The following is a 20,825-nucleotide window of genomic DNA, read 5'->3' on the forward strand; positions in this document are numbered from 1 at the left end:
CCCCCGGCATCTCAGAGGAAGCCGGCAGGGGCTGAGGAGGGCCGAGGGGCGCAGCCTGCGACGGCCAGCCTGCAGGGCGCGGGTGGTGGGGCCACAGGCCTGGATTCTGATCCCAGCGGGCAGCACCGCACTCAGGACCTGGGCGGGGCCTCGCCTTCTCCGGGTCCAGAGCTGCGCCTGGAAATGGGCGACCCTGGAGCTGCCTCCCCTCAGCCGCACGGGGCTCACAGGAGGGTGCACGTCCAGCCCTCGTCCTCCCGGGGAGTGGGCCCTGGCTGGCATGTGTACCCGCTCGGAGCGTCTTCATAGGTGCTGAGGTAGGGCTGCGGCTGAAGCGGCCTGGGTCTCCTGCTGTCCGCTTTGGGCTGCAACGGGGAAACACGCGGTCACATCGGGGAGCCCGCCTTCCTGCCTTGGAACTGGGGGTCAGTGACGGTGAACATTGTGACTGGCCACCTGGACCCCCTTCAAGGAAGAACTGGCAAGTCCCAGAAGCCGGGAAGGTGTTGGTCTGTGGTGCTCATGTGGAACTCTGCACGCCAAACTGTCCCTGCGTCTCTCCCTGGGGAACCCCCCTGCGACATCACCAGTCCCCTAGCATCTGAAGGACCCCTACCCTGCCAGTGGAGAAATTCGAGTTTAGGTCCCTCTGCCCCTACTGAGCCCTGCGATCCAGCCCAAGTCGCCCTGAGGCTGAGCCTCCCATTTGCCAGATGATAAAAGGCTGTTTAGCCCAATGACCTGAGCACCAGCTCTGGAGTCCACAGGGTGTGTGTGTGTGTGTGTGTGTGTGTGTTTGGTACTGAGGATTGAACCCAAGGGCGCTTTAACCACTGAGCCACATCCCCAGCCCTTTTTTATTTTTTATTTAGAGACCAGGTCTTGCTAAGTTGCTCAGGGCCTAAGTTGCCGAGGCTGACTTTGAGCTTGTGATCCTCCTGCCTCAGCCTCCTGAGCCGCTGGGATGACAGGCGTGTGCCACCGCACCTGGCAACCACAGAGTTTTAATCCCAGCCCCGCCTCTCTTTAGCTGAGTGTCCTTGAGCAAGTGACTTCACCTCTCTGAGCCTCTTCTTCTCATCTGTAAGTTGGGGCGACAGTAAGTGTAGCTCACGGAATCACCGTGAAGGTTTACTGAGATCACCTGTACTAAAGGGCTGGGGACGGAGCCTGAGCCGGAAGCCGACACTGGGTAGGTGGCGCTAGTTATGCTTATCGCTGCTCCGGAGGAATGAACTCCAGTGAGGGTGTGGCAATCCCAGGAACTCTGGGGTTGGGGCCAAAATGAGCCAGAGCTGGAGCTCAGCCTGCAACTCCTTGAGCATGGGGGCCCCTTTCACAGGAGGTCATGTCTTGACACCAGTCTTGACCTCTTGCTAAAGGTCACCCATATTCACAGAGCCGCCCAGGTCGCCCAGCACATGGAGAATCTTGAAGCTCTGTGGAGGGGTGGGGACGGGCCACGGGCAGGAAGCGGAAGGTCTCACCGGCACGTCCCAGGAGCCCACTGGGGAGCCATCCCATTTCCTAAAGCAAGCCAACTTCAGCCAGGCCCTGGCCTCCTGTGCCAGCCGCCGCCAGCCTTCTGCACTGCCACCTCCCACGTTTCCTGTAGGGTCAGCCGGGTCCAGAATCACAGGCCTGAGAAGAAACATTTGGAAATGGATAGCGAGGAGCCGGGGTGCCGTCCAGAGAGCCCAGGTGCTCCTGCCAGTGCTGACAGCAGCCAGGGACCAGCTGGAACTCTGGCAGAAGGAGGGGCACTGCCCCACAGCAGGCAGAGGCACGAGGAAGGGACCCTGGCCCACAGACCCGGGTTCAAACCCCGCCTATGCCTTTGAGGCCTGCTGTGCCTTGGGGCAGTTTGCTCCACCTCTCCCTGCCTCAGTTTCCTCATCTGTGACTTGGGGAGAACCGAGCATGCCTGGCGTGAAGATGAACTCAGACGCCTGGAGCGCTCAGCCCGCAGCTGCGACCTAACAAAGGGTTCGTCCAAGTCAGCAGCACAGTGAGGAGTGTGGCTACCGTGTTGGGACTAGTGAGCCTCAGCAACCTCTCCGCTCCTGGCAGTGGTTATTACGATTGCTGCCGCCATTGTTATTCCAGTTTTGATTCCAGTTTTTCTTTGTTCACTTTTGGTTCAAGTTTTACCATTTTTGTTTGGGTTCTGGACAGACTCCGAACCTCAATTAATCGGTCTGTTGAAAAGGGGAGCAGAGGACCTGCGTAACAGGACTGGGGGCCACTGTCCAAACAAAAGGCAGCCATAGCTGAGTGCCCAGCACAGTGACTGGCCCTAGGAGATGCTCGGTCAATGTGGATCCCTCCTCACTGCCGCGGGGCCACCAGGCATTCCTTTGTGTGGGGAGCTAAGCCACGTGGAGACAGGTACCTGGGCTTCTTGAGCTGCGTGTTCAGGTAGGCTCCAATGATGGGGTCTTCAAAGGTGTAATATGTTGTCCAGTAGATGCAGAGCTGCTGGTAGTTTATGACCAAGCTCAAGACGGTCCGAAATCCCTGGGCCGTGCTGAACTCAAATTTTGCACTCCCACGCTCCCACGCATAGACTGTGAGCAACTCCAGGGCATACTGGGGTGGCAGTGGCTTTCCAAGCTTCTCCTTACACTGAGAAGAAGAGCACAGTCAAATATGGTGGATCCAGCTTTTGTGTTACATCATGGGCTAAATCCTACCTGCCATTTGTTTTTGTAAATAAAGTTTTATTGGCACATAGCCATGCCTATTCATTCACATATAGCTGAATCTGCTTTCATGCTGCAAGGACAGAGTTGAGTGTTTGTGACAGAGACCATGTCATCGGCCAAGTCTAAAATATTAACTATCTGACTCTATAGCAAAAGGGCACTGAACCCTGATTAGAGTCTGAGCTCTGAATTCTTACTGCTGAGGATTTGAATCCATCATCAGACTCTGGCAGATGATTCTCTTGGATTTCACAAGTACATCGGCCAGCGTGTAGGTAACCAGGCACGCAAGCAAGTAAGACACCAAAGTGATGACCACAGAGAAACAAGAGACATAGCGATAAATATGCACAGCCTTAAATATTGAAGGATTGAACCCAGAGACTTTAAAATAAGTAGGGATATCATGTTCAAAGAAATAAAAGCTTGAAATATTAGGGAATTAGAAGCTATAAAAAGCACCATGGCAGATTAAAAAAAAAAAAAAAAAAAGAAACAAATTTAGGACAAAAATGACAACTAACAACTCCAAATTAGACACAGCTAGAGAGAAAATCAATGAATCGGAAGGTAGATTAGGAGAAAGCATCCAGAATTAAGCCTGGAAAGACCTTCTCCCCTCCACCTCTCTTTCCCCTCTTCTTTTCCCTTTATTTCCCTTCACCTGCCCCTCCCCTTCTCCTCCTTGTTTTCTAAATAATTATTTTATTTCTTTATATGTGGTGCTAAGGATCGGACCCAGTGCCTCACACATGCCACTGAGCTACAGCCCCAGCCCCCTCCTCCTCTGTTTTTAACTCCCGTCTTTCTCTGCCCCTCTTTCCTCCTCCCTGTCCAGACCACAGTGGCCTGGCAAGATGGCCATACCAGTTGGTACCAGTGCTTGACCAGGCGGATGAGGCTCTTGAGCTTGGTGGGACGCTGCTTCAGGAAGGCTCGCTGGAGCTCTGTGAAGCAGGTGGAGAACTCGCCCTCCGCATCCAGGGAGCTGCACTCCAGGATGAGCCGGACGTAGATCTGGGGGTCGGGTCTGTAGTCTCTGGTGATCTGACCTGTTAGAGTGACATCCATGAGTTCAAGGTGTCCGTCCTTCTCTCAGGTTCTTTGGGGCTCGCTATGGGGTTCAGTGGGAAGGAGAGTGGTTTTCCTTACAGCAAGCCTTGTTCCAGAGGTAGTCCCACCTGTTTGGAGCAGCAACAGCCCGCATATATGACGGTGGCCCCGTAGGATTACAATGGAGCCGAAAAGTTCCTGTCACCTAGTGATGTCATAGCCACCAGGAAGCCCTAGTGCAGAATGTCACCCAAGGGTCTGTGACTGTGCTGTTGGCAATAAACCTACCGGCTGCCAGTCACATTACTTGACAGCCATAAATGATGAGGTCACTACTTGATGCACTGGCCGGGCTGGACATTTTGCTCTCCTGGACGGTGCACTCACTCCTGCTTTCCTTCCCAGGATTGAGTGGGAACGTGGCCACACCCCATGGCCCACGTGGACCGCACCCCCTGGCTGACTGCCTTCCTCCTCTCTTGCTGTCCTGACCTCATGTGCTCTGGCTCAGCCTGGCCCTAGAAGCAATCAGCCGGCCCGGTGATCTAGACAAAAAGGTGGAGATGCGCGCGCAGCGCAGACCGCCCAGGCGTGGGGTAGGCGAGCTGGTGGGTCCGTGTAGGACACACAGTGACCGCCACCAGCAGAGGGCCGCCTGGGGCGGTATTTCTTGGGACGTGTCCCTCTTGCGAAATGAACCACCACGTCTGGTTCCTGTGTTTGTTGCCAGGTTGCAGGACAGAGGCTCTGGCCCACTCGTGGCCACGGCACATAGTAGGTGCTTGTGGGTGATCCGTGCTCGCGTGGTTGGTGGGTGTCCCCCTCCTCCAGCCGACTGCCAGCCTTCTCATGCAGACCTGGTCCCATCCTGTCCCCGCTTGCTGGAGACCTGCCCACATTGGCCCCAGGCCAAGAGGAATCCCTGGCAGTCCCCTCTGCCCTCCAACATCTGAAATAAATGTTCCATAAACTCCCCTGTGACTTCACTGTGCTGTCCCACTGTGATGTTCGTGTGGAGTTGGGGAACGCATGGTTTGGAAGACCTACAGTGTCAGGCTTGATGTAAGAGCTTAATGTAGATTATCATTTAATTCTTAGCAGGGCGCCGTGGCACATGCCTGTTATCCCAGTGACTCAGGAGGCTGAGGCAGGAGGATTGCAAATTTGAGGCCAGCCTCAACCACCTAGCGAGGTTCTCAGTGGTTAAGTGCCCCGAGTTCAAGATGCAACCCACACACTTTGCCACACATGGTACCTGTAAGCTTTGTAGATGATCTTGAAGAAACACCTGTCCCCCAGTTGTGCCCATTTGCTAGTAAAACCTCCCTTCTGCCATGGGTTGTGGTCTTATTTGTTCACCCCAGGGGAAGTTCCCAAACCTCCCCACAGCTGCAGCTTCAGAGCGACACCCTGCTGGGGTAAAACCCCCAAACCATGGGAGACTGCAGCTCAGAAAGAGAGGCAAAGAAGATGGAGGAGGGAGGCTGAGGCCCTGGGGGCTGGGAGCGCTCACCCACCCAGGGCATCAAAAGCCGGCAGCACATCAAACTCCACCTCCTCCTTGAGCTGCCGGGAACTTAGCACGAAGCTGAGCACTCGGGGGTTGGACCACCGTGAAGTCTGGATGTGAAACGTCACGTCAAACCTCTCTCTTTGAAACGCCTCCAGTTGTCTCCTAATTTCTGTGATGAACTCTCCCCGGCGGCGTAACTGATCCTGGAAACTGGTGAGATTTACAAGGAAGACCACCAGGTCAGCATCAGATCGGCCTTTGAGGGTAGTGCCTTTGCCTGAGGAGCCACCCTAAAAAACACAACAAGAGTGACACTCAGTGAGAAGAGCCTCCCTAAATAAAGAGCTAAGCACAATCACTAACAATCGAGCACTAGCCATGGTTCAGAGGGCATTACGGATCTTCACTTCTACAATGCTCACAATGACTCTATGAATTTGATACTATTTTTTTTTTTTCCTTTTACAAATGGGGAAATATGCTTGGTGAGATTATATATCAGCACCATCACCCAACTGGAAGGCGGCAAAGATGCCAGCCAAGCCCTGGGTGCTTTATTGCAGTGTCTGTTCTTTGCTCCCTTGTCCTTTATTATCTTTTATTGTTATACACCTGTATTAATCAGCTTTGCATCACTGTGACCAAGATACCTGTCGGAAACAGATTAGAAAAGGGAAGTGTATTTTGGCTCACTATTTCAGAGGTTTAGTCCTTGGTGGGCTGACTCCATTGTTCTGGGCCCAAGCAGAGGCAGGACCTCATGGCAGAGGGGTGTAGCAGAGGGAGGAAGGGGCTCGGGAAAGGTGAACCCCTCCAGGGCATGTCCCCAGTGCCCCACCTACTTACAATTAACACCCAAGTCGCCCATTCATCCAGGATGGACAGATTAGGGCACGACTCTCACAACCCGCCCACTTCACCTCTGACCTCTCCTGCATTAACACAGGAATTTGGAGGGACACCTCGCATCCAGACCACAACAACACCCCCAACTGGCTCGCGCTGCTTTGCACACATTATTTTCCCTAATCGGCATGGTCCTATGAGATGAGGAAATCGGGGCATAGAGAAGTTAAGCAACTTGCTCAAGGTCTCACAGCTCCTGAGACGGTAGAAATGATGGATTCCCAGCCTGGCCACTCATCAGCAAATCGTTTATCAGAGCCGGGCCTTGGTTTCCCCATCTCTGAAGTGGACATAGCCTGGGACAGAGGCTCGTGAACTTCACCCAGGATACTTCCTAACAATACAGATGCAGGACGCCACACCAGAGTTGATTTTAACAGGCTGTGGTGTGATCTGTGATGTGGAAAAATCAGAAAGGACCAGCCTCAAAACCCTCAGTCCTCCTGGCTCAGTGCACACCCCGGGCTCCGCGGTTCGCCTCTCTTGGAAGTCTTACCCATGCGGCCACCCCTCCCCTGGACAGGCAGGCTCACCTTGACCACCTTGGACACCCGCACAGAGTGGGAAGAGCCTTGGAAACACCTTTCCTTTAAGAAGCTGCAGATGATATCGATGGCTCTCCTGACTTCCCTGCGGAACTGCGTGTCTGGCAGGAGGTGGTCTTCAATGAACTTGTCCAGGTGTGAGGCAGAGGTGCTTCTGAGCTCCATGGCGTGGCGAGCGCAGGGCGGGTGGAGGCAGATTTGCCTCCAGGAGGTCAGCTCAGCCTTTATCCCTTCTGCCTGTGTCTCGGGCTGTTGGTTTCATTTCCCTGGAAGGGAGGAGCTTTTCATTTCTGTTTAGCAAACCCACACCCAGAAGGCTCCAGCCCAGAGGTGCCCCGGCTCCTCCTCCACATCTACAAGTCCCCGTGTCCCCTGACCAGCAGCCTGTGTGTCTTCAAATTCTGAAATGTCGCTTTTAAACTCCTGGCCGAGAGAAATCACATTTTAAAACGGACTCAGGTTGTCCTTCCTGGTCTTTTTTGGTGGTGATTGTTGTTGAATCACAATTTCTTTGGCAGCTCTCCATGATTTTTTCCTTAGGGCCGTGTTTGCAAGGGCAAAAAAAGACAAAAGCCAGGCAGGGAGAAGATGGCCCGGGACCCTAAAACCCCCAACCCACTGCCACTGCCAACAATGGGGGGAGCTTTTCAGATCAGATGTTTTCCTGTTACACAGACACACATGCACACATGCAGCTCTTTCTTGCTTGCTTTTTAAATGGTATCATACTATATTCTCTCTCTCTCTCTCTCTCTCTCTCTCTCTCTCTCTCTCTCTCTCCTGGCCCCCTGGGTTTTGGCATCGCTCAGGACGGTCCCCCTGCCCTAAACCCTGCCCAGCGGAGCCGATTCAGTTTTTCTTCTCATCCAAGGCCTGCGTTCAATGCCGAGTTGAGATTTCTCTCTAAGCACCACTTTCACATGTTCTGGTAGGTTTTTATCATTTTCATTTTATTCAAAATATTTTTAAACCTCTCTTGAGGCTTCTCGCGCGCCCCCCGCCCGTGGGATTTAGAAACTCCAACGTTGAATGTTGGAGTGTTATTTTGGACTTCCCTGGCTCTCTTCCTTTGATTGGGTTCTCCTTTCATTCCATCGCGGTAAAAAGGGATTCGTTGTCGGATAGCTTTTCTTTCAGATTCGTTAAGGTTTGTTTCTGGCCCGGAACGTGGTCTGAGGGGTCTGCCTTGGTAAGTGTTCCACGTGAGCTTAGGAAGAGTGTGTATTATTATTATTATTGTTATTTTAGTCGTGGATGGACACGATGCCTGTATTTTATTTGGTTATTTTCACGTGGTGCTGAGGATGGAACCCAGTGCCTCACACGTGCTGGGCAAAGCGCTCTGCCACCGAGCCCCAGGCCACCCAAGAATGTATGGCTGTTGGCTGGGGCGTTCTGTGCATGCCAGCTGCTATGCTCCTAACCACCTTTCGTACCCAGCTGAACAACTTGCTTATGCTTCGGCTGCATGTCACCACGAAGGGGTCGGGTCTCCGAGTGCAGAGCTCACCCTCTTGCCCCTTGCAGAGTGCCTTTATCAAACCTTCCATCTGCTCCCAGAAGCCTTCGCGGCAATCAAAGCTGTTACTAAAATGCAGACTTTTCAGCAATTACATAGAGAGAGATCCAACACGGGCTTCCAAGAACGCTGTCCCTACCAAGAGCAAGTCCCTGGGAAGGTGCCCTAAAAGTGCGTCTCCTTCGCCACCGCACAGGGCACGCTGAGCGCGAGGTCAGAAAGTTGGGGATGAAGGAGGAAATAACTAGAAAAATTCAGTGACGCCCGGGGCGATGCCCTGTCCTTTGCAGGTGACCCTGTGACCTTTGCCTTTAAAGAAACAGAGACAGGAGATCACGGATGACTGTTTCTGGTGTCATTTGAGAAAGATGCGGCCAGAGCTGTGGCTAGGTGGCCCTCTGGGCGGGACAGTTCCGGTCTCGGTTGCATGATTGGGAAATGAGGCGCAAGCGGGTCCCCGTGATCACGCTCTGAGGTCCCAACCATGTATAGGACAAAAGAGGGAAGTGACTTGCTGGAGGTCACACGGCAAATGTGGAGCAAACCCAAGCACACTGCAGCCTTGCGGTTTCCACGGGCTCCTCGTCACCATCTGACCTTGGTGGGCTGAGGGGCCGCCCAGGAAGGCTCAGGACGCCCGGTCAATCTGCTTGGCTATTGCCCAGCCGAGGCGGGGTCTGTACTGCTCCCCCCAGGATCCACCAGCCCAGTGGCCCCTCCCCCGGCTGCACCTTTGAACCCTTGCAGGGGACCTGGACGTCCAGCAGCAACCTGGCCTGGCCTCTGGCTCCTGCCCAGATGTCCTGTGGCACCAGCGGCAAGTTCTGCTCCCACCTGTGCAGACCGTGGAGGCCCATCCTCTGCCTCGCTCCTCTCCTGCTCCAGTGCCCCGGGTGTGACCCACCAAGCCAGCTCCAGAGCACTTGCCCGCAGTGAGCTGGGTGCGGGCAGGAGCCCACGCTCAGGCAAACCGGCAGGCTGAACGGCGTGGGTCAAACCTCACTGTGGCAGGGACTCTTCACAGATGACTCCACTGGCGTCTCTCAGTAACTCTCTGAAGTTTTTTATTCAAGTCCCTATTTTCTAGATGAGAAAACCGAGACTCAGAGAGGTAAAGTGACCTGGCCACAGTTGCACAGCTAGACAGCGACCAGCAGGATTTGAGTGCTGGCCTGAGTGGATGAAAGGGCTGGTGTGTTCTAGATGCTTCCTACCATAGCTTGCCACCTCTCCTAGAGAGCAAGGAAACTTCCCTCCTCTGTATTCACCTGAGCCTGTTGGGCATGTCCCCATGCTGAGAAAGGAGGTCAGCCGTTTTCAGGAAGAAAATGAGGTTTCTTTACAACTACCCCCCATGACTGTCGGGCGGTGGCTGCCTGGGATGCTGTGTTGAGCAGGAGTCCGAGGAAAGCAGTTGGATCGATTAGTGATGTCTGCCACCAGCAAGGGAAGGGTCTCTGGTGGCCCCACCAGCAGGCACCTTGCTTCACCTGGTGGCAGCTAGCTGAACTGCAGGAGAGATGGATCAACTTGGAGGGCTGCCCTTTTCAAAATCATTAGGGGGATGGGAGTTTCATAGGTGGGAGTCACAGCCCTGAACCCGAAAATATAATGCTACACCTCGTCTTCAGGGTTTAGCAGGCTCTGGAGTGGCGGGGGAAGGGCGGTCTGAAAATAAACCCCCCAGGTGATTCTAACCTGCCTCCAGCCTGGACGACCACCCCCCAGGGTACGGATCACTCCCCCAGGGAGTGATCTTGAACTTGGCTGGGGAGATTTTTCCAGGGCAGGGAATGGGCACCTCTTTCTGGGCAGTGACCGGCTTTCCTGGGGTGGGAGAGAAGGGGTGAGATGTGCCCTTTTCTCAAGGCAGACCTCTGAAAAAAGTGGGGGTCGGCAAGACCTGGAACCCAGATGAAGCCCACCGAAGGTGCACCCGCGTGGACAGGCCCGCGCCTGCCCCACCGGGGTGCCTGGAAGTGCACCACAGCCCGGCCCAGGGACGGCGGAACCACACAGGAGCCACAGACGACAAGGAGCCACCATTCTCCGGGATGTTCCTACTTTATTTTTGGCTACAGCATCACACAGAAAGGCGGTTGTGCATGCACCGGAAGGCGGGCCGGCGTGTGTTCCAGGCGGGGTGGTGACATCGGTTCCGGACAGGGGCGCCCAGACCGGGGCCACCGGGAGCTTGCCACGTGCTGAGTCCAGCGCCAGCACCAGCGTCAGGGTCAGGCTTGGCCAGCATGCTCTCTCCTGGGCGGACTGTGAAAGGGAGGCGGGTGGAGCAGGGGCCGCAGGGGCCTACCCTGGAAGGTCAAGGTCAAGGTCAAGAGGCTGCCTGGAAGCTGTGGCCACCCAGGGGAAGGCGCAGGGCTCCACGTTTAGGAAGTGGTGACTCAAAGGCCAGAAGTGAGTCCTCCAGCGAGCTGTGCAGGAGCTGGGCAGAGGCCTGGACCCGGAGGTCGAAAGGTGTGAATCTGGGAAAGTGGGTCTGAGGGTCCTGGGTGTCCAGATGATTTGTGATGATTTTTATGGAGAAAGACTTAATTGAAATTGGGGAAAACCAAACTTTTCCCATTGGGCACCGAAGATCCCCTGATCCCAACCTCAAATCTATGTTTGCCTCCATTCTCGAGGGGCCCAAAGACTGGGGCCTCGGGGCCTGCCCCTCTTTTTTAACTTGATCTCTTTGTACTGGGGATTGAACCCAGAGGTGCTTTACCCCTGAGCCACGTTCCAGCCCTTTTTGCTTTTTAAAATTTTGAGGCAGGGTCTCACTGAGTTGAACTCATGATCCTTCTGCCTCGGCCTCCAGAGCCGCTGGGATTATAGGCGTGTGCCACCAGGCCAACCCTCTTTAAAGTGCCTCGCAAGCACAAGGCCCTGGCTTCGATCCCCAACACCGCAAAAAAAAGAAAGTGTTCTGTTTACAATGCTCTTTGATTTCCCAGGAAACTTGAAAAAGAGCGTCCAAGAGACAGAAGAGAGATGGAAGGCTCTGGGGGGCTCCAGGGAGAGTCCAGCCAGCGGCCAGTGTGTGTGTGGGGGGTCGTTTGCTCACTCGACAGAGGAAGGAGAAGGCAGGGTGGCGAGGTCCCCACGGACCTGGAGCTCTGGTCTCCCAAGTGTCCCCCGTGCCCATTCGGGGAGGCCGGGCATCTGCACAGTGGAGGGAGGCTGCGGTGCCCCTGGGCCGGGCCAGCAGCAGGGACAAGGCTGAGGACATCGGGGGCAAGCCAGCGGGAGAGGTGGGGACCTGAGGGGCGTGGCCGCGCGGAACCGAGGGGTCGCCCAGCTCCTCGTGGCTGGGGGGGGGGGGGGCGGGGGCCGGGCTGTGTTAAGATGCACGGTTTAGTTTTTTGCTCAATTACCTCTGGGGGACCAGGAGAGGGGGCGGGGCGGGAGGACGGGGCGGGAGCCTGGGGGCGGGAGGAGGCCACGGACTGGGAGTGTCGCCGTTTTGCTAGGAGCAGGCCCATGGCTTCCTGCGGGCCTGGACGCCTCGGAGGGTGGGGCGGACGCTCCTGGCCATCGCGGGGCGTCACAGGCAGTGGGGGGCTGCCCGCTGTACTTCCGCCCCTGCTGTCCTCACAGCCCGAGCGTCTGTTCACTGCCGATGGCGCGCAGACTGGACCGCGGGACGGACAGGAGGCCAGGAGGGTCCACAGACCGTTCCAGATGGCGGTGAACCTCTGTGATCTGCCCACACGGGGCGGTTATTAAATTGACCACCTCTTTGTAAACATCTCCCAGCCTCAGCCCTGCCGGTCCATCCTAGGGACCAGAGAGGGGCTGCATTCAGAGCCCGCAACCCAGCACTGGGGCGGGGGCGGAGGTCTTTGGCAGCGGTGCCCAAGGTGCGGGGGCCCTGGAAGGCATGGGGAGGGCAGGGGGAGCGGGAGGTAGGCACAGAGGAGAGAACCGGGTGCAGCGGGTGGCAGGGGACCTGGGAGTGGGGGGACGCGGAGAGCGGCGGGCGCGTCCTAGTCGCTGGACACGTGGTTCTCATTCTGAAGCTGGTGCCAGCGCTCGATCTTCTTGTCCTTGTTTTTCAGACACTCGTACCAGTGTTTCAGGCGCTCTCCCTTGGCTGAGATCCCCAGCTGGCAGCCTCCTGGGGACAGGGAGGGACGAGACAGGCAGGTGGTCAGAAGCCCCTTCTGGACCCGAATGTGAAGTTGGGGGGAAAACTGCCACTCAGCGGAGCCGAGCCCGCACCCCACCTGGCCACTGGATCCCCGCCCCCCCCCCCCCCCCAGAGGGTGGTGGAGACATGTCGCTGCCATCACCCTCTCTACGCCCCTGGCCCTCTGGGCCTCAAGAGCCTGCAGTGGCTCCCCACTGCCGCCAGCTCCTGCTGCATTGTGCTACTTCTTTTTTGAAGACTTTCTACAAATCGTCCCCCCCCCACCCCCCCTACCCCCGCCCCCCCGCTCACGGAAAATCAGCTCCTTCCGCTCCTGGGCCGAGCCATCTATTCCAAATGCTGGCGACTAGTCATCTTGCCCAGGAGTCCACTCCCTGCTCTGCTCAGGGCCCTTTGCCCCTGTGCCCTGCCTGAGGTCCCTCCCGCCCTGTCTTTAGTTACTTTTCTTCCTTGTCTTTTGGAGAATGAGCACCTTCCTCCTGGACTGGCCAGCAGGCTGAAGGGCCTCCCGGGCACCTTTTCTGCTTTGGGTTGATGGACCCACTGCAGGAGAATCATCCGCCCGTGGCCAAGCCCCCTGGGGCCCTTTCCTATAAAGGCGACCCCCCATCAGGATCGGGGTCCCAGAACTGTGGAGAGACCAGGCGTGAGCTCGGCCCTCTGCAGCCCTGGCTGAGCCTCCCTCTTCCGGGAGGCCGGCGAGGGGGTTGGGAGCACTCACCGATGTAGTCGTTGGACTTGCCGATGTCGTAGTCCCAGACCGAGATGTCCAGCGACTTCTTCGCCAGGTCACTGTGTTTGATGTCGTAGAAGAATTCCTGTGTGCAGCAGAGGACGGCGTTAGAGCCCCGAGCCCCGAGGCCTGGAACCTGCAGCTGGGCGCCCGGCCTCCTGGGCAGAGGTCCTCCCACTGGATCCTCCCATCCATCAGCCGAGCTCTCCTCCAACAAAGCCCTGCCATCCTCTCTAGTGAGTTCTCTGAAATGGGAGCCGGCTGGGTTTCCTCGCCCGCTCAGTTTCCTGGAAGGGGGTTTCCTGGGGCCGGGAACTCAGCTGTGCCTGCTGGCAGCTCTTGGAAGGGTTTTTTTGTTTTGCGTTGTTTTTCCTCCCTGTTGCTTAGGAATTAACGGCAGTCGCGGTGGCCCGAGTACCTGCTTCTAAATAATCCCCTTAGAAAAAAATAACGCTTCTAATGATAGAGCTCGTTCATGTTCATTGTGAAGATATAAAGGAGAAAAACAGTCCCCAGCAATCCCACCGTTCAAGAACGACCCATGTCACTGCCAAGCGCGCCTGCATTCTCGCACATTTTAAAAAATGAAATAAAATCGAGTATACAGTATTATATGTTCCTTTTTGCACTTTATGACCTATGGTAAAATCCAGCTTAGCATGTTTGCAAATATTTTTAAATATTTTTTCTACACCACCATTTCTTAATTCTTTTTTCTTTCCTTCTTCTATTTTCTTTTTTAAGTATAAAAGAGTGGGATTTGTTCAAGTGAGAAGAGGAGACTGAGCTCCTGTTGGGCGCGAGGGGACCCACGGGGTCGCCCCCCGCCACCCTTTTAGTGACCGCCTCTCAGGCTCTTTGGCTGGACCACACCCGAGTCCCTCATTGTAGGGGGGTTTCCGATTTTTCACGATCATTAATGACGATTATTTGCGTTAATTCCCAGTAGTGAATTCCTGGTGTTATTTGGACACGGTGGTCACTCTGACGCCCGCTGCCGTGGGTATAAAACAGGAACCCGGCCACACGCTCTTCAGACACTTCGTCACCTCCAAATCGGTGGCAGCGGAGGTGTCTTGCGGTTTGGGGCTGCTTTGAAGGGCTGCCCTCAGAGGCCGGCCCAGGTGCCCTCTCCCCGGCTGGAGGTCCACTTCCCCACGGCCCCCAACACCCAGGACCACGGTTTTAAAGCATCTGGGCCGTGCGTGGGTTAGGAGCTCGCAGTGGATGTGGGTCTTGGATTTGCTCTGGCTGGTGGGCTCGCCAGCCACTTGGGTTCCTGCTCTGTGGCTTGTGGGATCCCAGGAGAGGGCGGCACAGGGCGTGTGACTCGGACATCAGGGGATCTGCCAAGAGGGCCCAAGTCCCTGGGCTCCGCTCACACAGTCCCCTCCACAGGTCCACGCACCCCGCGGAGCCCCGCCCTACTTCACGTAGAGCGAACCCCATCTTGGCTGGTCCCCAGGGCACATCCGATTCCAGGGGTGCGGCACTGCATGGGCGGGGCCAGGGGCTGGTGTGGGGCCGGGCCAGCGGACTCAGAGCCGGACCTTGGGCACCTGGCCGCCCCCTTTGGTCTGGATTTCAGGTTTGAGGTGAAAACAGCTTGGTTAGGTCAGACGGGCACCTAGAACTCCTTCCCCTTCTCGCCATTCCGTCCTTCTTAATGGAACAGACACTCCCGGATCCCTGTGCCTGCCAGGCTTGTCAGCAGATGACTGAAGCCCAGAGGGACAGATGGGCCAGAGGGATTCGCAGGGCCTGGACTTGGGGATGCTATCTGTGGGAGCCGGCGCTGACTCCATGTCCTGAGGGGTGGATAGGAGTGTGTAGGGAGGAGAGGAGGGCGTGGAGGCCAGGAGGGGGAAGCCCAGGTGCAGAAGGACCTGCATGGAATCTCGTGCGACTTGAGGAGGGCCCGTAAGACGGAGGCCTGGAGGTGACTTGAGATGGGCGGATTGTCCAGCTGAGAAACTGGAGAACCACTGTGGAGTGTGTTCAGCAAGGGCAGGGCAAACTCGTATCTGTGTTTTAAAAAGTTCACACTTATTTGAAGGAGGTGGTAAGCACAGAGAAATGAGTGGGGAGTCTACTGCAATAGTCCAGGCATGAAATTCCAAGGTCTACTGCGATAGTCCAGGCATAAAATTCCAAGGTCTACTGCAATAGACCAGGCATAAAATTCTGGGGTCTAAACCAGGTGGCAGTAGGGAGAACAAAGAGGAAGGAGCACATTTGATGGGAACCCAGACTGTGGCTTTCATAGGACTGGATGCCCTGTGTGGACGTAGGGAGAGGGCAGTGCCAGGTGGGGTAGCAGAGAGCTTCACTGCCTTCAGACCTCAGGGTTCTAGGCCCTGCGTGGTGGTGAAGATGGGAGGTGGTTCGCTTCAGCCTCTCCACACAGCGTCCACTCCCGATCTGTGGGCCTCTGCCTGAGACTCGATTCCCTCCAGTGACGAGGAACTCATTCCCAGTCTGTGGCTAACCCAAGCTGACCTAGGACAGCAAGCTGCATGGATGTGACCTACAGGCCCCAGCAGGAGCTGGCTCCTCACCTCGTTAAATTCAGGGTTCAAGGTTTTCTTCTTTATCTGAGTCTTGTGCTTGGCCTTCTTCCCCATGTCTGGTTTCAGCCAGCTGTCAGGGGACACGAGAGGCTGTCAGGGACGAGTTCAACCATGAGAGCAGCCCTGGCATGGCCCCAGGGCTCCTTCAGCGATGGGACAGTCATGGATGAGCCGGTCAGAAAATGAACCCACCCTGGTATGGTCAGCGTGCCCTGTGGCCTGCTTGGCTGGCGCCAGGCCCCGCACTAAACACCCTGGACGTGCTTCTCCCTCCCACCAGCCGTGGGCGGCAGAAACACAACCACTCGTTTTATATATACAGAAACTGAGGGTCCAGAGAGGTTGGGACATGTGCCCTGGGTCACACAGCCAGCAGTTACACCCAGCTGTGACATCTCCAGTCTGCGTTTTTAGCTGCCACTTTCTCTCAATCGAATTGAGGCCTGTGACTGGTGGTACTTGGCACTTGCACCCCTTAGGCTGCCCCCCAAGTCCTGGGGAGATGCTAGCTGTGAGGCAAAAAATCGAGAAGATTCAGACCTGATGATGTCATTCCATGATTCACTGGCTGCTCCCTTTGACCTCTGGTAGCCTTAAGGCCCTGTGTGGTTGGGTCCCTGCTCCACCCCAGCCTGATCCTGCTGTGCTCTTTCCTCCTCTCTGTTCTTGCTCTCCTTTCCACCTCAGGGCCTTTGCACACACTGCTTCTTCTGTCTAGAAGTCTTCCCTGGTTCAGGCACAGGGTTTGGCATCTAGTAGGTGCTCAATCAATATTTTCAGAATGGACACAGAATACTTTAGGGACAGTGTTTGACAAAAGTCAAATGTTAATTATGAAAATGTGTACATAACATTCTTTGGCAATAAGATTGTTTTTATCTAGGCTAAAAACTTTTTTTTTTACAAGGTGAGTAAACAACACGGCCTGAAAGTTCACAGACTCAGTTCTCTGGCTCAGGCCAGAGAAAAAGTAGTTCAAACTAGGTGAACTACTTTGAACATGAGCGTGAACTCAGTTGCCTGGCCAAACATGTCTGTCTCATTCACAGAACTGTTTTTAAAGACATTTTTAGAAGAGTCACAAATAAGGAACTGAAAGATCCCAGAAGCTGAAAAACTAAAGGCGTTTCCAGCTTAAAAATCTTTGATTGGAACCTGTGTACTGGTGGCCGTGTCCTTCCCCTTGAGCACCAGGGAGGCTGGTTCACAGGTGACCCCACTTCAGAAGGATGAGTTTGGGGGGATTTATGGGAAGACCCCTGCCCAGGGCAGAGGCGAAGGCTGTGCTATGGGCTCATTTTCCATCTTGGGCCTTAGGAGGAAGCAAAGCCAAATTACCCTGAGCAGCCGAACTCAGCCTGATGAGAGCTCTCGGCTACCAAAGCCTCATTCCGAGAAGATCTGGAAGAGCTCAGAAGGGCCCGCTCTTCAGCCCGGGCTCGGGAAGAGCTGCTTCCTGCCGGCGGAGGCAGCAGAGGCGGGCATGCCCCCCCGCGGGAGAGAACATCAGTAAACACTCTGCGGCAAGTAAGCAGAGTGATCACTGGAACAGTATTTATTGAGCACCTACTATGTGCCAGACCCCACAAAAGTGCACCTCTGGGGTCCCCAGCAGCCGGGGATGAAAAGGACTGTGTTCTCCCTGAGGTCTACCTCCTGGTGTCTGTTCTCAGCCCACAGCAACCTGCAGGGACACAAGGTGGCCTTATCCTCAGATGTGCAGGGCCCCCTCCGTGGGGGGCTTTGTGCACAACTGGACCGCCACCAGAGATTCTTCCTGCCCAGACTTCCTTCTTGCCCTCTCCCCTCCACAGGGATCAGACCTGCATCAGGGCTGTCCTCTCTAGGGACTTCCTCTGGACCCCTCCTGGCTTCCTTCAGACATTTCCTGCATCCACCTCTTGTGCATCTCATTCCTTCTTGGATGATCTGCACTAGCAGCACAATGTTACTCTATTTTATAGATGAAGACATCGAAGCTCAGAGGGGCTAAGCCACAAGCCCCAGGTCACACAGCCAGAGAATATTGGAGACTGAGATTCAAACCCAGGCAGTATGGGCCCAGAGCCCACACTCTTAACATTCCACAAAAGCACATTCTGCTGCCAGGGGGTGAGGCGGGATTCCACCAAAGTGCTCAACAGGTGCGGACCCGTTAGGTGGAGCGCCTCTGATTCAAAATCTAAAATGTTCCACCTGATGTCATGCCATGGGTCTCAGTCAAAGTGCAGGTATTTCATGAACTTGCCTTCAGCTCTCTGTGCAGCAAAACATAAGTGAATTTATGTGGTTTAGACTTGGGTGCCACCCCCACGATGTCTCATTCTGTATGTGCAAATGTTCCAAAAAAATCCCCACCGTCCCAAGTCCCCATCAATTCTGGTCCCAAGCGTCTTGGATAACGACACTTACTCTGAACTGAGCCCTAGGCCCACCTTGGAGATCAGGGGCGCTACTGTCGCCGTCTAGCCGTGGGAAAAGAGCGAGAGGCTAAGCGCCTTGCTTGGATCTGCACTAACCGAGTTCCTGGATCGCCGCGATGGGGATTTTACTGGAATAACCGCCACATCTAAGGTCTCTGAGCATTTCCAGAGAGAATCTGGAGGAAGCCAGGCAGCGGCTTGGGCGATGGGGCTCTGGGCTGTGGTAGAGGCACGTGGCTGACTCGCAGGGCTACATTCGGGTCACCCCATGCTCCTCCTCCCAGGAGGGACAGGATGGCCAGCCTCCCTGGTGGGCCGAGGACCCGCCAGTCGGACTACCTGAGACCCGGCCTCTCCCCGGAGCCCATTCTGGGCCCTCTCTGGGTCTCCTGCGCAAGGCTCTCGGGTCTGGTCCCCGGGAGCCCCTTCGTGGTCCCCAGGTGTGGACTCACAGCTTGACGAACGGGTCCGAGTAGCCGTTGGCGTCCATGGCGGCCAGGTGCACGCAGCGGATGATGCCCACGATGAGGCCCCCCTGCTGCGTGCTGTACATCAGGGACACCAGGATCTTGCCCCGTTCTTCGATGTCCCCGATGCGCTCCACCTGCTGCGGAGGGCGGGCAGGGTAGGCCTAGGAGCGCAGGAGGAGCCGGCCAGCGCCACGGACGGCGGAGGGACCCGCCTGCGGGGAGCCCAGGCACCGGGGCCAGCGGCTTGGATTTGACTCAGCACAGGACTGAGTCCCGACTGAGCAGAGGCGGAGCTGATGCCGGTCCTTGACCTTGACCCACGGCTGAGCTTGACCCTTGACTCTGGTCTCACCCCTCCCTGACCAAGGGCACTCGCTGGGGCCCACGAGGACCGGGTGGTGGGCGGGGTTAACCCATCTCTGCTCCGCCCCCTGCGCTGCCCTTGGTGGTCTTGGTTCAGCAGGGCCAGGGGCTCCCGGGCACCCCTGTGGGGCGGGATCTGCCCCTCCTGGGAGGCTGGGTGAAGCAGCCCGGGCAACGAGCCAGCAGGACCTGGCGAGGACAGGGCGGGGAGGAAGGGGAAGAAGACAGGAGCCCCAGCCAGCGCGGCCCCGTGCCCGTGACGCTCACCTCCTCCTCGTAAAGAGCCATCCCGCGAGCCGACCCGGTGGTCCCAGCGCGCTTCATCTGAACGGAAGGAAACAACCTTGTCTATGGGGCCCACCTCCTGGAATCCCTCATGGCAGACAGGTTAATGCACAGCCACCTACGAGGTAGGTTCTACTACAGTGCTCAGTTAACAGATGAAGACACTGAGGGTCAGAGGGGCCGAGCCCATTGTTCAGAGCATCCCACACGTAAAACGTAAGACTTAACCCCCACTGGCTGACCGGCTTGGGAGTCTTGGGGTCCGGCCCATCGGGAGCTTCTTCCCCTGTGACTCCTGAGGTTCTTTGGCTAGACCCTCAGGCTCTGAGCAGCACAGTCTGCAAACCGTTAGTTAAAATCCAACCTTACAGTCTAGGATCAGAGGTGAGCCGGCAGCATTTAGTAGGCTCCTGTCCTCCGTGGGGCACTGTGTGGGGTTGGTGGAGGGAGGGGAAAGGGAAGAGACCAAGAAGACGCTGAACAGTGTCCTGGGGCCACCTAAGCCCCGACCGTCCTGCTGCCTCTGTGTCTCAGGCCGGCTTTGCTCACCCAGCAAGATGGGCAGGCCCAGCAGCGGGGGGCCCAGGTGGGTGCCTAGCTGGGTTCCTGGCCAGCTGGATTCACTGAGTGAGGGCAGAAGAGGAAGCCCGAGGGCCAGCAGCTACCAGGCAAGGGCCCGAGGAGGTGGCTCTTTGAGGATTGCTTTAATGGTGTAGCTGGGGCCCAGGGTTCAGCGCAAAGTTCTGGGAGTCTGCTTTGTTTGGGGGTCTTCTTGCTGTGCTTAAGCCACAAAAATGTGGCCTGGCCCCCAGACAGTCCATCCCCAGGCTGGCTGTCGGGTGGGTACAGGTTAACAGGCTGCAGGACGCTCTCAGCCCCCTGGCTTCCCCACAGGGAGCTGGCTGCCGTCCAGGGGAGGCCCTGGGGGCAGGAGAGACGTTTGGCAAACCGCTGTTTCAACCCGCGGCTGCCTCTCGCCTGCTCCGTCCACTCCCCTGACGCTGGACCCGAGCTGCCAAATCTTAGTGTGTTGAGTTCTGGTTCTGGACTTCTCCAGGAAGCTCTGGGGTACGGCCTCATTCAGAAACCTCGATCGATGCTTGTTCTTTCTCTAAGGACAAGTGCCACCTCTACCCAGAACGAGGATCCTGCACTGTCATATTTCATCCCTAAAAGATCCTAAGAGGCTTGTACTACACTGTCCCATTTTGCAGGTGAGAAAATTGAGGGCCAGGGACACGGGGGCTGTGCCGACTCCTGCCTCCCTGCAGGATGGCGTCTGCCTTGGTGATGGGCGGGAGGGTTTGGTGGCTTATTCCCGTGACAGCGGCTGCTTACTTACGCTCTCTCCTGGGGTGTTTTTGTTGTTGTTGTTGATTTTAAACACAACCATCCTATGTAACCGTGCTACGAGGCCCATTTTCTGGGCTCACAACAGTTCACATGGCCAAGGCCATGGGGCAGGAGGGCAGCAGCTGGGCTTTGGCCCCGGGCGCCTTGGGAGGGCTGATGTTAACTGGGAGCTCACGGCAGAGAGAGACAGGCCCCACGTTCCCTGCAGAGGGCTCCCGCTCCACAGAGGCTGCA

At 56.3% G+C, this 20,825-nt stretch overlaps 2 protein-coding genes across 2 annotated transcripts in view; both read right to left on the bottom strand.

The window, feature by feature from the left end:
- Positions 1 to 146: 146 nt before the first annotated feature.
- On the bottom strand, positions 147 to 7,132 carry OAS1 (2'-5'-oligoadenylate synthetase 1). Its single transcript, XM_079149609.1, has 6 exons — positions 6,711 to 7,132; positions 5,276 to 5,561; positions 3,573 to 3,757; positions 2,393 to 2,625; positions 1,488 to 1,641; positions 147 to 365 (listed from the first exon to the last, which is right to left on the bottom strand). Exons 1-6 carry the CDS (start codon positions 6,885 to 6,887, stop codon positions 225 to 227), a joined length of 1,176 nt encoding a protein of 391 aa, XP_079005735.1. The 5' UTR covers positions 6,888 to 7,132; the 3' UTR covers positions 147 to 224.
- A 4,965-nt stretch (positions 7,133 to 12,097) lies between these two features.
- RPH3A (rabphilin 3A) overlaps positions 12,098 to 20,825 on the bottom strand; it is an 84,475-nt gene continuing 75,747 nt past the window's right edge. Inside the window, exons 17-21 of the mRNA XM_079149663.1 lie at positions 19,221 to 19,277; positions 18,573 to 18,727; positions 15,686 to 15,767; positions 13,116 to 13,212; positions 12,098 to 12,361 (exon numbers count right to left, since the gene is read on the bottom strand). Of these exons, the coding sequence (XP_079005789.1) occupies positions 12,231 to 12,361; positions 13,116 to 13,212; positions 15,686 to 15,767; positions 18,573 to 18,727; positions 19,221 to 19,277 (522 nt within the window). The 3' untranslated portion in view covers positions 12,098 to 12,230. The remainder of the gene's footprint in view (positions 12,362 to 13,115; positions 13,213 to 15,685; positions 15,768 to 18,572; positions 18,728 to 19,220; positions 19,278 to 20,825) is intronic.

This window comes from Sciurus vulgaris, assembly GCF_902686455.1.
Source record: "Sciurus vulgaris genome assembly, chromosome: 8".
NCBI classification, from domain to species: Eukaryota; Metazoa; Chordata; class Mammalia; order Rodentia; family Sciuridae; genus Sciurus; species Sciurus vulgaris.

Excerpts from the sequence above, each read along its gene's own strand:
- OAS1 (XM_079149609.1), bottom strand. The coding sequence starts at position 6,887 with ATGGAGCTCAGAAGCACCTCTGCCTCACACCTGGACAAGTTCATTGAA. Across the intron at positions 5,562-6,710 it reads GGGTGTCCAAGGTGGTCAAG|GGTGGCTCCTCAGGCAAAGG; the intron begins GTGAGCCTGCCT and ends TGTGTTTTTTAG. Across the intron at positions 1,642-2,392 it reads ACGCAGCTCAAGAAGCCCAG|GCCTGTGATTCTGGACCCGG; the intron begins GTACCTGTCTCC and ends GTTTCTTCTCAG.